Source organism: Notechis scutatus, chromosome Z (assembly GCF_049901735.1).
Source record: "Notechis scutatus isolate UNSWTSFEM ecotype Mainland chromosome Z, rNotScu1.2, whole genome shotgun sequence".
NCBI classification, from domain to species: domain Eukaryota; kingdom Metazoa; phylum Chordata; class Lepidosauria; order Squamata; family Elapidae; genus Notechis; species Notechis scutatus.
Window position 1 is genome coordinate 94,733,107 of NC_142025.1, and position 15,795 is coordinate 94,748,901.

Sequence of the window (15,795 nt, forward strand, 5' to 3'; positions counted from 1 at the left end):
TATTGTTTTCAAGGGTCTTGAAATTTCAGTTGGCCAAAATAATGCTACAAGATTTTTTTAAGAGACTGAGCAATTTGCCATGCTCCTCCAGGGATATATTAGCTGCACAGAATGCTTGTGGGCTCCATTGCTTTTTGGAATTGAGACCAACATTTTAGAAACCTCACATCTCAATTTGCACCCTAAAAGCCTTCTCAGAGGTTGTTTTCAGGTGCTCCTGACAAATGAAGTAAAAAAAAATACGTTTTCACTAAAAAAGGAAAATAGTCTTATAAAGTTAATTTTGTTATTTTGCCATTAAGTGATATTGCTTTATTACCCAGCCTTTTTAATATCTACTATGTTTTCATTTTGTACTGTAAATGTGAATTCTTAGTCACACACTGAGTTTTATTTCACTCCCTGTTACTTTTTTATGTTATAATTTATAATCATATTTATAGTTAAAAATATACACAGATACCGTATTGTGTATTTGGAAACCTGAAAATATTATTGAACATTTTACAGAGATGCAATAAATAAATGCGTACATGGGAAGGTAATCTTGGCTCCATACAAACATCACGTGAAGGTCCTACACATTGGTAAAGCATCTTTCTGGCACCAGGAAACTATATATTTTATCAATCATATGGCAGTCACTATGGCTATGAATAGTAAGAAACTTAGCCTAACGTAAATGCAGTTGTTCCAGATGGGATAATGGCTATTCTGAAACTTTTTAAAGCATTAGCATAAGGATATCAATAAAAAGATACATGTCAGATAATATATTTAATAATATTCAATATAAACCACAAAAGAAAATTTTACAGTGGCTTAGGTGATATACAGCTTTATTCCAGCTATATATCAATATAGTGTGATAGGTTTTCTTCACCTCCCTCTTCTTCTCTTGAACTTCTGTAGATATAAAAAGAATAAAAAAATGACATTACAATGTGCTTATTAAACTGCAGATAAATATTCTTCCAGTCAGTCCAGCTTTTGTCAAGTATTATCACTTAGGTAGATCCAGTGTCCTTATTCTCAGATGGTTCTAAAATAATTGTCTATATAATACTGTATATCTCTATATATATCTGTATAATATATATTGAGGTGCCATTATTTTTTTGAGAAGAGAAAGAATTTTGGCATTTCATAGCTATTGAATTTCTGCCATGCAGAGTAGCTAACACACAGAAAAGAGCAGAAGAGAGTAACTGCACATAGCAAAGATCAGAGGAGTCCTAAGACAGGTCTGTCACAATTCATTGGCTTTTCCAATTGTTCAAGCAGATAAAAGTAGGAAGATAATAGAAAAATCAAAAAGGTAAAGATTTCCCCTGTCCAGCCATGTCTCACTCCTTTGTCCGCTCATTTCAGTTTCTTAACGGGAGCCAGTTGTCCGAAGATACTTCCTGTCCCCTGGGCAGCATGATTATACACCAGAGGTGTCAAACTGGTGGCCTCTGGGCCACATGCATCACATCCAGATCATGCCCACCCCAGCTCCGCAAATGGGAAAACGTCATGAAACATCATGTGATTACGTGACATGGCACGTTTGACACCCGTGTTATACAACAAAGGCACACGGACCACTGTTACCTTTCCACTGAGGTGGTACCTATTTATCTACTTGCGTTCACATGCTTTTGAACTGCTTGGTGGGCAGGAACTGGGGCAAGGTACGGGAGCTCATAGTATCAGATGGCGCTCGGGTTTCGAACCCAGGCTGTCAGGTTTCCAGCTGACAAGCTTAGTGTCTTTTAACTACTGAGCCATCGCGCTCCTTCGATAGAAAATTACCATCTCTTTTTTCGATTTCATGTACCAGCCAATGATACTGCCAAAAAGAGCTTGAAAAAAATATTGAGGGATTATGAATAACTAGGCAGGATGGCAAGAGTTTAAGTGATGCAAGTGATGCTTTCATCCATATTTCCAAAACAAAGTAGAATGGACATGTTGCTGCTAAGAACCAGAGCATCAACAACGTTGCCACTATTTGCTTTCCTAGTAGGTTTTCCGACTGATGCCCATTTTGCTAAGAGCTTTATTGGTACAACACACTGCCTCGTTGAGGAAGTGAACTCATTTACTGAATTAGCCCAATTTCCCACATTGGCACAACACATGGAACCATCAAATAGCCAAGCATGATTTGGCCTAGCATTTCATGTGAACCCAGCCTAAATATAGTTGCTAAGAGGACAATTCAGGTCCCGAGAATGTTAACTGTTCGAGAAGTTTTTAATACAGAACGAAGGATGAAAAGCAATTTCAACAGCATTTCGGTAGCCAGCGACTCTAAGAGAAGAGGCCTCGGTAACCACCCATGGAATCTCCTCATGACAGCATCACTTTCTACCTGCGGTAGGGAGAGGGAAAGAGAGAAATGAAGCTCTAAGGTGAGCAGGAAAGCAGAGGCTTCGGGGCTGAGGAAAAATCTGTGCTCAAGCTTCTCTTTCTTGACCTGCTTGAATGAAAGTAATCACTTACAATATTAATAAATGTTGTAATCCCCCTGGAGTCACTTATGTGTGAGTTGGGCGACTATATACATTTGTTTAATAAATTTAAAAAATGAAATGCATGACTACTTCTCTACCCCAGAAAACAAACAAATTTGATGTGCTAAATAAAATTAGTTCTACAAGTAGGAGGAATAAAATGGATCCAACTAAAAACAGAGCTCTGTTTTGTTTATTCCTGGTAAACCAGTGTTTGGAAGGATTCTTACTATGGCATCGAAATGTAAGCTTGTTTAGGAATAAAACACAATATAATCTCTGGGGTATATCTGTGAATTGGTTATATAGACTCAGGATGCGTATTTTTGTATCACAATCCCAGAATTATAACAGGCAGAATACAATAATCTCTTGTCTACTGAGATATTTTAAGCAGTCCTTTGAGTTTCTGTTTGTTTTCCACTTTTTATTTTTTCTCAACAGTCTGACATCTTTTTCTCCAGTTTACCAACTTAACCTCATCTCGCAGCTTGCGGTACATTCCATCTTGAGTAGTACAGCTAATTATGTTGCAAGATAAACATTTTTTTTGCCAGAAAACGAAGATTGACTTCAAAATCTGCATTTCCAGATACTATTAAACATCATTATATATTGGGACTTCCTGTTTGCGAGGCTTCGGCGGCGGCAGGGTTCCGCGATCCAGCGCGATCCCTGCCGGGCTCATCGACTAGGTTCCCCCGATCCACTTGGATTTGGGGGATATAGCTGCCCTGTAGGGGCTGCTGAAGACAGGGGGTATCTGGAAAGGGGGTAGGGGTGTCGCAGACCCCTCCCCAGCCAGCTAAACCCCTTTTCCCTAGGCGGAGGAGCGGCGGTCAGCAATGGCCGCCTCAAAGAAATCTGCAGACGGATAAGAATGTGCAGGAGGAAGAGAATCGGAGAATCGTGAGAGTTGCCTATGGTCCGGGATAAAGTTGCTAAGCAAGGAACCTCCGGGGATCAGAGAACTGTTGGAGAAGTTGCTACATTGTTTCCAGAGAGAGTTACAAGCCGCGGATAGAACTCTTAAAGGGAAAGTTTTTTTTTTCTTTTCACTCTCCTTCCTAACGTGACAGCTGTGGAACAGTAAGAGAAATCTGAAAATCCAGGTAATTAAACACTGAAGAGATAAGGATTTCTGAATGATTTTTTTCTTTCTTAAAAGAAAAAACTTTTAATTTTTTTTTCTTTTTTTATGCTGTGAGTGGGAAGGGAGAGTGAAAGCTGGACTATAATTTGGAAATGAGGAGTATGCCTGGAATTTTAAGGAGATATAAATATTAACAAGGCTTCTGAAGATATATATTAAATGCAACTTTGTGATCCAATTTTAACCCCAGAAAGAGAAATTGAGGAAGGAGAAGGTGCCTAAAGAAATGATCTACTTGGACTGCTTGGTGATTTTATTACTTTTGAAAATTATCTTTGATTAAAAACATCTGGGTGGTTGTTTGGGAAAACTTTTTCTCTTCACAATGACATCATTTGTGGATGATTTGGAACTTTTACGTCAAAAAATTCAAGAGGAAAAGCGAGAAGGGAAGGATGTTTTTGATACTCTGTGTCAGTATTTAGAAATGGCGGTTTATGCTTACGTGGAAGGGATTGAATACCAAGAAGATTTGGAGGAAGAAGAAGCCATCTTGAGGAACAAGTCACTTTGGCTGGGCAAAGAAAGGAGAAGGAGAAAAAGGAAAAAGAGACTTTAAGATCTGTAAAAGCAATCCAAAAAAAGAAAAATAAGATGAAAAGGAGGTATTATGTTAGAAAACTGCAGAGGGGAGGAAGCTGCAGAGGAAGAGAGGTGGAGAGACGAAGGGGTAATGAGGACAGAGAGAAGAACAAGCAAGGGAGAAAAGGGATGAGAGGCCTCAGTAGTAGAGAGCAAGATGTAAAGAAACAAATCTTTTTTAGAGACAATGGGTAATCTTATTGATGAAGGGATTCTAAAGGTACACAAGATTGTTTTTTTATATTTGTACTTAGAAATAACTTTTAGAAGGTTGGAAATAAAGTGTAATTTAAAATGTGGTAAAATATTTAATATAACTTAGTGAAATTGGTGTTAAGGAAAGGGGAACATTTTATGAAATAAAGATTGGAGATATGATGTGGGGGGGGAATAACTGTGGAAAATATAACTATTATTAAAAAGATATGATATTAAATTGAATGGATAAAATAGTTAAGGTATAAAAGAATGTTGGGGAGAGGAGGAGAAGGAGGATTACCTTAATGAAATAATGATTTAAAATATGTGATGTGGGGGAGAATAATTGGAAAGTAGGTCCTCCCACAAAAGTATGTTAATTAATTGAAAAGCAATGTGCTAAGTTTTTTATGTTATAAAAGAATATGAATATTAATGAATAGATTAGATAGGTAGTGATAATATTGTATAATTTTTGAATGTACCAAGCAGGATCCCAATGTAAGTTAGGTGTTTTATATTAAATATTATAAATGTAGAGGAAAGAGGTAAAGGCGTTATACTCCAATTAGTGGACAGGAGAAGTTTTTTTATTTTATTTTAAGGAAGAAAGCAAATGGATAGCTGGAAATAAACAGACAAAGAATAATAAATATTATGATTTGAACTGAGATGAGATGAATAAAATAAAATTAAGAGAATTTAAGAGAGAAAAGAAACTATATATAAAAGTGAAGATGGTAATAAGATATGAATTATATATAAAATGAATATGAATTTGAAGTTGTGTCTCTATAAAGAGTTTTGACCCGGGATTGAGCAACCTTCAGAAAAGATGATTTTTTATTTTCTTTATGTTATGTCTTATGTTATATGTATTTGTGTTTGTTTTTAAAATTAATAAAACTTGTTTTTTTTTTTAAAAAAAAACATCATTATATATTTTAGCATACATTGACCTCCCCAACCTGAATATATTAAGAAAACCTGGAAAGTCAGGCATAAATATGCAAATTCTCATATTCCCTCTCTGAACTGCAATGTTGCTAAGCTAGGTATTTCGGAAAGGACTTATATTTTCTCTGAGGAGATCTAGATCTGACAAACATAGGAAAACCACCTAAAATCATTGAAGCATGAAGCTAATTTTTTCATCTCTGACTGGAGATTTTACAGTATCCTTCCCCTGCCACGCCCACCAAGCCATGCCCACAGAACCGGTAGTAAAAAAAATTGAATCCCACCACTGCCCTATACGCATTGAATTATAGTTCTCATCATTCTGATCCTTAATCAAGGATCATAAGAGTTAAGGTCTGACTTCAAGAAAACAGAAATATTGTTTTAGTTCCTTAATCTCTGGCATGATTTTTTTTTTTAAAAAAATCCATTTTATGTTGTCAACAATGTTCACTGCTCTTTCTGAAATAGCCAATCCTTTATAATATGAGGGTTTTCTAGTTTTTATTTTTCCTACTAGAACTTTGTTCAACTGTTGAACAATGAAATAAGCAAGTTATGAGGCATTTTACACATTGGGTATCCAGTAAATGTGGATCTGCAGATGCATTCTGAACCACTTTAAAAATTCTTGAAGAGAAATAATCCTGACTTGCACACTGAGGCTACTTACACTTTCTTTGAAGTGTCTTTGGTTCCTCTTCTTCTGCTCCTGAGGTACTAGTAAAAAAATTAAAATTAAGTATTGCTCTAGCAGCAGTTTGTTTCATATTGTTTCAAGGCAACCCTAGGTGATTTATAGCATTAAAAGTATTAAAACCATAAAATATTATTATTTCTAAGATGATAAAAATGAAGTTACAATCAAAGATAAAATTAACAAATAAAAGATAACTAAAAAGATAAAACAGGGAGGGAGGGAGGAAGCAGAATGTCCACTGGGTGGGAAGTGGGATTGCCTCTTAATTAATCAACCACCTCCATATTATGCTCCCCTATTTGGGCCCCAAACCATCTGGCAGAGCCAGGCCTTCAGGCCCTTATGGAAAGTCAGATGGGTGGGATCTCACCTCAGGAGGTAAGATATTCCAAATGGCAGGAGCTACAGCAGAGAAGGTCCTTCTCCTGGACCTCACCAACCAAAATTCCTTGACTGATGGGCCCTGCAGCATGTCTCCCCTACTGGCATGAATGGCGTGGACCGGTTCCATTGGGGTGGGATGGTTCCCCAGGTAACTTGGACCTATGGCATACAAGCTTTTAAGAATAATAACCAACACTTTAAATTGCCTTCAGAAGCAACCAGTGCAGCTTGCAGAGCAGTGGTGTAACATGAACGATGCTAGCCCCCCCACCCCCAAGAACAGCCATAGCAACTCTGCACTAGTTAACGCTTTTATGTAAGGTTGCTTCTCGTATGTGTTCTGCATGCATTGGATATAACATTTTAGTCCTTTGCTTTGCTTTCTTTGTCCCTCCAACTGCAGTCATGAGGATTTTATGAATGCAACATGAGCAAGAAGGTATCCTTTCATCTCACATCTCGTTTCTTCTGTTGGGGTTGGAGGAAAGTCAATCTCATATCTAGGCCTTATCCAAGTCCCAGTGAACTGGAACACACTTTCTAGGTAAATGAATTTGTGGCAGGCCAGCCTCAAAACCTAAATTGTGCAAGGCACTTCTCCATTCCTATTATGCCAGGAAGCAAATAAATTTTGTAGCATCATTAAATCAATTCAATTCAATTCCAGCTAGAGAGAGAGGGAGACTTTCTCACAATATTCTTTCATTGGCGCAAAATAAATTAAGCCTCCCTGGGAGAGAGGCACTCTCTGCTGCTCAAATTTGGGTAGCAAATTATTTTGGGTACTTTCCTGCACTCAGCTAGAAACTCTCATTTGGATTTGGGGGAGAGCAGTCTGACTTTCAACCAGCTTAGCAAGGTGCTAGAACTTGGAGGCATCCTCTGATTGACTTTCTGCCTACCCGGACCTGAAGTTTTAATCAAAAAAGAAAGGTGTGATTGTGAGGGATTAATGTAAAGATTTTTCACAGTAAAAAAAAAAAAAAGGAATCAATGACTGGTGCAGAGAACAATTTCTTTTCCTCTGTTTCTCAGTAAGAAACTTGCTTTTTCCCATCTTCTGTTTGTAAAATGTTATATGACTTCCAACATGGTCTTGGTAAGCCTAATAAGGTCTTATGGATCAAATCAAGCCCACCAGGTCCCCTATCAGAACTGGAGATGGAATGAATCCAAGCTCAATACATCCATTTAATTACCCCTATTTGCCCCCCTCACCAATAATTGTACAAAAATCAGTTCCATTCTTTCTTGTGATGTTATTATATCTGCTGTGCCTCTTTGAGGTTGAACATATTATATTACATCCTGGCTGCAGCAGTGTGGCAGTCTTGAGTTACAGAGTTTAAGAAAATATTAGCTCTTCACTAAAGCAATATATTGAAAGTTTGGAAAAATTTATCTTTTCATTACTGGACTTTGAGATATAATACGTTAGTATATTGATATAAGAATCTCTAGACAAATATTATAGCTTACCGTAATCAAAACAATTATTGCAATCATAACCATCATCACCACTGCCACTGAAATACCCAACAGCAACTTTTGATAATACCCAGATTGTGGAATTCCCTGCCTTCCTATCTACAAGGTTAAACAAAGAGAAAGAAAATGGAAGACAGGTATTCATGTAGTTCAACATCTTCTCCATCCTGACTAATGATATAGAAAGCAACCTGTACTCATTAGTATGTATCAGGCTGCCGTATAACAGCTTGGTTCTCAGATAATGCTATTGGCTTAATTTGAATATCTTAGCACATATCACCTCACTGTTCAATTTTTAGCAGCAACTATAATCTAAACCATAACTTAACATTTATTTACTAATCCATAACATGTTTTAATCATGGTTTATCTTGAACATAGAATACTGGTTTATTAGTGGTTTATACTTTGCCATACCCAAGGCCCTTGTCAATTCATGGTAAACTTAAGACAAGACAAAGGCAAGTTTCAGAACTCTCGATCTCCCTCCACAGTGACTTGTAATTTTTCCTGGCAACTTTTTCGTCATCTTAAATACTGGACAGATGGAAGAATCTGGAGTCTGTATACAAAATCGTCTATTAGCCCCACAAAACACCAATTTCATTAAAAAATGTAATTATACTGGGGAAGGAACCCATAGGCAGAATCTTATAAATGCATGCTCATAATAAACCCACTTTGGAATTATTACATTACAATGAACATGCGTTTTACAAAAGATATGTTTACAAAACATTAACCAAACTCTTCATAAATCACTGACAAAATGTAGTCCTATAAATATAGATGGGGAAAGTATTATTGCTGCTAGGACATGGAAGATACCATATGTGTAAGAGTAAAAATATTTTTAAAAAGTAGCGAGGAAATAGATAAAACAAGTGATTATTACTTTCCTTACGTGAAGTACTGTGTATAGCTTATTGGGAAAATCATGATTAAAGCAAATCTTATTTAATATAGATATTATGTTTATTATTGTCCAAGTTTTCTTTAATCTACTATTTAAAAAACTTTTTGCAAAATTTAGCATTAAAAATATTTAGATACTAGCTCGATACCCTGCTTCACTACGAAACTATGTGGTCAGGCTTAGTTTTTGGGGAGGAAAATAAGGGGGAAAAAATTCTGCCTCTGCCTGTCAGCATCCATTGGTATCCTGTCAATGTGTGGGAGTTGAGGGCTGTTTGGAAACTGAAACAGTATTTGCTGTGTGAGCAAGAAGGAGACAGCAAGGACCCTGGGCATGTCTTAGCTCAACTGTTCTGTACTAAAGCTGCTTGGTGCTGTGAAACTAAAACTCCTCTCCTCTGCTTGTGTTTTGCATTTGGAACAGATTTCTTTTCAGGTGGGGAGAGGGAATAGAACTCCTTAGCATCAGAGCATGTGAATAATATATGAAATACTAATACTCTGATGGTCATTTCAAAAAATCCTTTCTTAGTGAGCACCAAGAAGCCAAGAGGAACAAACATGCCAAATTTCAAGTTTGTAGGCTTTATAGTTCTGGAAATTTTGTGATGATGCATGAGTGGTATTTCGCTTTTATATATATAGATTTCTGACAATATTCATTCTGTTCCTTTGAAATAGCATGTAAAATTTCAAAAGCAGTTGATAAATCAGGACAGAGACAATGATGTATCATTATCATCACTGTTATCTTAGCAAAGGGAACATTTGGCTATGCCATTGTTCAGTGCATCCATTTTCTTTAATGACCAGTTATCATCTTTATGAAAGAAATATTGCAAACACTTGCAGTTCTTCTAATACATATAAAAGCTTCCTTCCCTAAAAAAGAAGTACGTTTGGATCCAGCTCCCTTTTAAAAGCAAAAGCAGTTCTTACAAATCTAGTTTTCTTAAAACCATATCATATCCGAAATCTCTGATTTAATTCTGATAAATTCTGCTTTTTTTTCCTTTTCACTTTCACTTTAGTTTTCACTTCACTCTCCCAAGATGCTGATCACCATTTGTAAGAACTTTACTTATATATACCTGTCTCTTCCCCTTGAGTACAGACATGGGAATCAGGCAGAGAAGTGGTCTTCGCCCACACACATTACTTTAAACAACCTAACAAGGCTTTTATCAAAAAACAATAATTGCCTTTACAGAAATGCACGTGCAATTAATTTACACCAATTTGGTCTCCTGGGGGAAAAAGACATATCTAGGCAATCAGAGATTGTTAAAGCTCATAATAGAGCACTTGTTAGGACAACTTATCTAGGTTTGCCTTTACCTCATCAGATTTCTCCATTTTTCTAGAGCTCACCGTAATCATATCATTTACATTCTTAGTGGGCCAAAAATAGGAGTTCCATAGAACAGATGTCTCCTGGCTGGTTTTCACATTGAGGTCATTCATGACAAGATCTATTGTAGAGATTAATTTAGCACAAGCTATCTGGATGCTGGGATCTCTGCAGTTCCTGTCCACAATACGCATCAGGAGGGAAAAGAGTTTCCTCATAGACTCATTTGGGAAGACAGGTGCCAACTCTCGATTTAACTCAACTTCATAGAGTTCATCCTCAAGCAAATTGTCAAAAACGTCTCTCAAAAGATGAAGCAAAGGGGGAGCAGAGATGTTTTGTTCATGATGCTTCCAATGTGTCTCGTGAGACAATGTTATATCAGGCAAATGTTCCTTCAAAGTTTCTGAGTCCTCAGCACCATCCTTAACTACAATAGAAGCAGTCAAGGGAGGCAGTTTAGTTGGAAGATGTGAAATGGAGTGATTCTGTAAGGAATGAAGTGCTGCTAGAAGAAGCCTGTTAAAGGAAGCAGCCTTCTGAAGTTCTTGTTCCCTTGCTAGCTTCTCCCATTTTTCTGCCATGGCATACAAAGCAAGTTTTTCTTGTTCCCCTGCAAGTTTTCCAAAGGCTTTTGCAAATTCTACATTTTTTCTGAGCAACCTAAAAAATAACTCTTTTTCCCTTGGATTTTTTCCAAGCCAGTGATCTCTCTTTACTCTTTTCAGATGGTTCTTTAATTTTTTCCTATGGCTTTTATTGCTCAGGATGATGTGGCCATAATCTGAAATTTCTACAGGCAATTCCTTTTGGACCTCCAAGTCTTGGGTCTCCTCTTCATTTTCTGCTAATTTTGCTTTCAGAGCCACCTGTAGCAAATTTGTTAACTTGTACAGCTTCTCCAGCTCATTTCTATCAGACCACTTGATATCCACATATTCATCAGGAGTGAGTTCACTTACTCCACTGACTGAATTTAAAACATCTGGTGTGTCTTTATGAAAATGGATACCTAAATGAGTATGTCCGTGGGTCACCAAGAGTGATAGGGTGACATTATGATGTTCAGGTTTTTCAGGGATAATATTTAGTATGTTGGTGTCATTTAATTTTCTGGTTTCCAGTACTTTCTTCAGTTCATCTTGCATAGTTCCCCAGAGTTCCTCTTTTTCTGCTCAGAAAGAAGAAAAGGGAGAAGGAAAAAAGTAATCAGGATTTTTCTTTCACTGGTAGCAAATGCTATGGGTGGAACAAATAACTGAGTTTGTTAGATATAAGCCAGTTTAGTCAATTAGCATTAGATGTGGCCTACAGTTCAATCTGGTACCTATTTAACTCAGTATTAGTTCCAATTATTCTTAAGAAGACATGTTTCAGATTACACAATGGATGTTAAATAATCGGTGCAGGAGAACATCTTGGCGTTTGAATGATCAGATGATACTATACTCCAAGGGAAGATACTAAAAAACTGGCTTGCTTGGCCTAACACAAGAGTTTGTGGTGACAATCTGTTTGAAAACTAGAACCATATAGCTACTTATGGTACAGTCCTAACTGAGAAAGAAAGTACAGTTTGCCACAGATAGTATGTGGTCATTATATGGATCAGGTTTGATCCATGGACTGTACCAGTCTTTCTCAACTTGGTGCTTTCCATACAAGATTGAAAGTACATATCATAGAAATCCCAGCTAAAGGATATCTAGAAAGTATCAGGTTGGGCAATGCTGGACCATTTAACATAATCTTTGGATTAAAATTAAAAAATTAAATCCTACAAATCATAAATGTTTCTACTACGGTATTTTCTTCTAACTCAAGGAAAAATAAACTGAGAATGAGAGCTATCTCAGTTATCACAAGTCACAAGATGGAGAAGGAAGACCACTCCTGAATTTCTGAGTTGTTCTTTAGTTCCCTCATAGTTAATGACACCCCCTCATCTATTTTGCTTAGACTGAGCAATTAAGAGTCCTGGACTGGGTGACCAATGGTTCCAAGAAGGCAAGTCTCAAAAAGACAATGCAAGATCTTTTCAATAGAGATGGAAGGACCCCATGTAGCTATCGGGAGAAGGGGCTCTGTTATCTAGGAGTTTATCATCTTTGGTCTTGGATGGACTTTATTTATTTATTTATTTATTTTGTCAAACAATTGTTAGATAACAGGCATAAGTATAAACATGGTTATAAATACATGAAATGGATGCGAATAAGAAAAAAAAGAAACAATAGGACAGGGACGGTAGGCACGTTTTGGTGCGCTTACGCACGTCCCCTACAGACCTCTTAGGAAAGGGGTGAGGTCAATAATGACTTGCACTACCCCAGGTAGATCTGCTCTTCAAGTAGGGGACAGTTTTTCCTAGGAAGGCCTTTGGTTCACTTTGCGTTGTGGACTAGTTATACCCTTTCCTGGAGTATATACTGGAGGCTCTTTGCTTGGTTATTCACATGTTTGGACTATTGCAATACTCTACATGAGATTATCCTTGAAATGTATCTGGAAGCATCAGCTGGTAACAAAATATGGCCATGCAAGTAATCTTGGGTCTCCCTAAGAGCATGTAAAACCCCTACTGGGTGCCAATTTGTTTTCAGGTCCAATTCATGGTTTTTGTTATGACCTTTAAATCTATACATGACATAGGGTCAGATTACCTGCAACAGTGTCTTTGCCCTATTGTATCGGCCTATCCCACTCAGTCAGGCAGAGAAGGTATGTTATGGATCTGATCAGATAAACAATTTTGACTGATACGGTCCAGGAAGAGAACTTTCTATGCTGCTGCCTCTGTGGTTTGGAATGATCTCCCCGCAGAGGTGAGGTGGGTCCTCATTCTGCTGGCCTTTCAGAAAAAACTGAAGACCTGGTCTGCCATATTGCTTGGGGCTCAAGCTTGCTTGAAGATATTTCCCTCCGTCTATTTCATTTTGACTTTACTATTTTGCCTCCTAATATTCATATGCAGTTTTTATGTTTTTAAATTTTACTGGTACACTGCCAAAGTTGCTCTCTGAGGGAGATGGGCATTTCCAAATTTGATATAGTAAAATAAAAATAAAAAGTGAAATGAAATAAAACAAATCTATCACTTCCAAAAGAATTAATATTTGGAAGCAGATACCAGAAATGATAAGAATTTAAGGGGAAAAAACCTCTTTCTAGCGTAATCAATTTTATGGTGCCTGCCAATGTTTGGTTATGCATCCATTTAATACACAATCGGTAATTTGTAAATAAATTATTCACATCTCATGTATTGTTCTGTCCCTAAGTCCACCACCCCCCCAAAAAAACCTAATTTACTTAGAACTGTGAAAGGATTGGAATCAGTGGTGGGATTCAAAAAATTTCGCTACCGATTCTGTGGGCGTGGCTTGGTAGGCGTGGCATAGCTTGGTGAGTGTGGCTTGGTTGGTTGTAGCAGAGGAAGGATACTGTAAAATCTCCATTCCCTCCCCACCTCACTAACCTGATTTCCAGCTTTGTTCTCCTGTGCAGGGCAACAAAAGAAGACCCAGCCGATCAGCTGGGACTCAGGAAGCAGAGAATAGATGGGGACAGGGACAGTCAGAGATGGTATTTGCCGGTTCTTCGAACTACTCAAAATTTCCGCTACTGGTTCTCCAGAATGGGTCAGAACCTGCTGAATACTGCCTCTGATTAGAATGGATACAAAGTATTTTGGAAAAGTGCTTTTAACCTACCAAAGTCAAACACGTTTGAAATACATTGTGTAGCGCAATCCAACTTGATAGTATTAGACAAGGTTTCAATGGTATCCTGATTTTGGCAAAGGCAACAGGTCATTTTCCTAGGCAAAATGCTGTGGATGAAAAAGGACAAGGGCTTCACAAACTTTTATTATTATGTCTACAAGCTCAATTTCAATTTAACCCTTTTAATCAGGTGTCAGTTTAGAACAATCACAAGGAAAGCTCTCTCTGTCCATGTGGTTCAGAACTGGGTTGAAGTAATGAGTTAAGGTACAGATAGCAAACAATGATGATAATAGCTCCTATGCATGCGAGTATAAGACTATATGACCACTAGTCAGATATTATATTTCTATGCAGCAATAGACAGTCAAGAGGATGAAGCAAAGAGCTATCAGGAAAAGGGCTTCATTACTAGATTTAAGTTGTGCAGGCAGGAAAACAAGTATTGAGGGGAAAGTTTCTTAGGTCTTGTGTATCCGGTACTACAACTCAAGACTCTTCTTGAATTCAGAATTTAGGCATAGTAGTAGAATCTTGCTGGAATCCGGCTTTATCAGATCCTTGTACATTTAAGTGGTACAATTGCTCAGGAGTTAATACACTGAGATTATCAGATTTTTATGCTTTCTATATTTTTTATAAATATATTACTTATACTATGATTTGATCTCAGGGATTACTTTCTATATTAACTAGTCTTTTCCAGACCTCCAGACACATCTGCCACACAATCAATATGTATTTAGAGTATTTTAGGCACTTTTAATCCTAAACTCCTTATCGGTGTTCACTGTTGAACATTAATGGAACATACCTTGGATGTCCCTGCTCTCCTTCTTGCCTGCAGTTCATACTGTATGTATGTGAATGAACAAGACTGACAGCAATGTACAAACTATCTCTTAAGGGATTTTTACCTGCCAGTTCTGATGTTTCCATTAATACATTTTAGTTGGTAGGTTCTAAGGAACTCTTAGCTTTTTTTTTGAGAACTAATGTGGACAGAAAATGTTCTGGGACAACCACCATGTCCACGGTCAACATTCATGATAATTGAGCATTCTTGTTGGGAAATGTGAATTACTGGTGGCTTGAACAACTAGTTTTAATATTAGTAAAATGCTCCCTATGAGGAAATGACAACATCTGCATTGCCATTTTCAAAAGGAAGAGAAGGGGAGAAAGGGATAATATGCCCCCCTTCCCATTTTGTCTTGGAAGTTACAGAAAAAGATCAGGATACTTACAGAGTTTTCAACTTGAAGGAAATTTTGAGCAAATTCTCTAGTATGTCTGTAGTTATTTCTGTATAACCAAGGTCCCTGCAAAAAAAGGACATGCAGCCTTTTCAGAGATAGGGAGAGATAGATAGATAATTTTCAAAACAGAGCCGGGGAAAATAAATTCATGAAATTGAGTGAGAGACTTAGTCTCATTGGTTATCCCTTGACCTAGTTTACGACTGGGCTTACAACACAGTTAACCAAGTTATGACCTAGAATCTACAGTCAATAATAGGCAAAACTAAATTATGTTAAATCTTACTTTGTGCTTTTGTTGTTGTTGTTGTTGTTGGCTTCACATGATATGCTTACGGTTCAGTACACCGAGCAAACACAATACACGGTTTAGTAGCCATTTTTTAATATTCAATAACTAATTTAAGTGTCGTGAATTCAGTTTATCTGATTGGATTGCTCAAATATAAAATGAATAAATATTACTATTTCACTGCTTTGAGCTCCTTGAGGAAAAGGACACAAACAACAATGTGGTAATTTAAAAGTAATCAAATGATGTGACCAGCTGCTGTAGTGAGGTAGGAAACAGATTGT

General features: G+C 37.2%; 1 protein-coding gene across 1 annotated transcript; it reads right to left on the reverse strand.

Moving 5' to 3' along the window:
• Positions 1-848: 848 nt before the first annotated feature.
• On the reverse strand, positions 849-15,299 carry LOC148129009 (leucine-rich repeat-containing protein 37A3-like). Its single transcript, XM_087945489.1, has 6 exons — positions 15,208-15,299; positions 13,949-14,067; positions 10,223-11,406; positions 7,958-8,065; positions 6,068-6,114; positions 849-906 (listed from the first exon to the last, which is right to left on the reverse strand). The coding sequence occupies exons 1-6, from the start codon at positions 15,297-15,299 to the stop codon at positions 849-851; spliced, it is 1,608 nt and encodes a 535-aa protein (XP_087801615.1).
• Between the last annotated feature and the right edge of the window lie 496 nt (positions 15,300-15,795).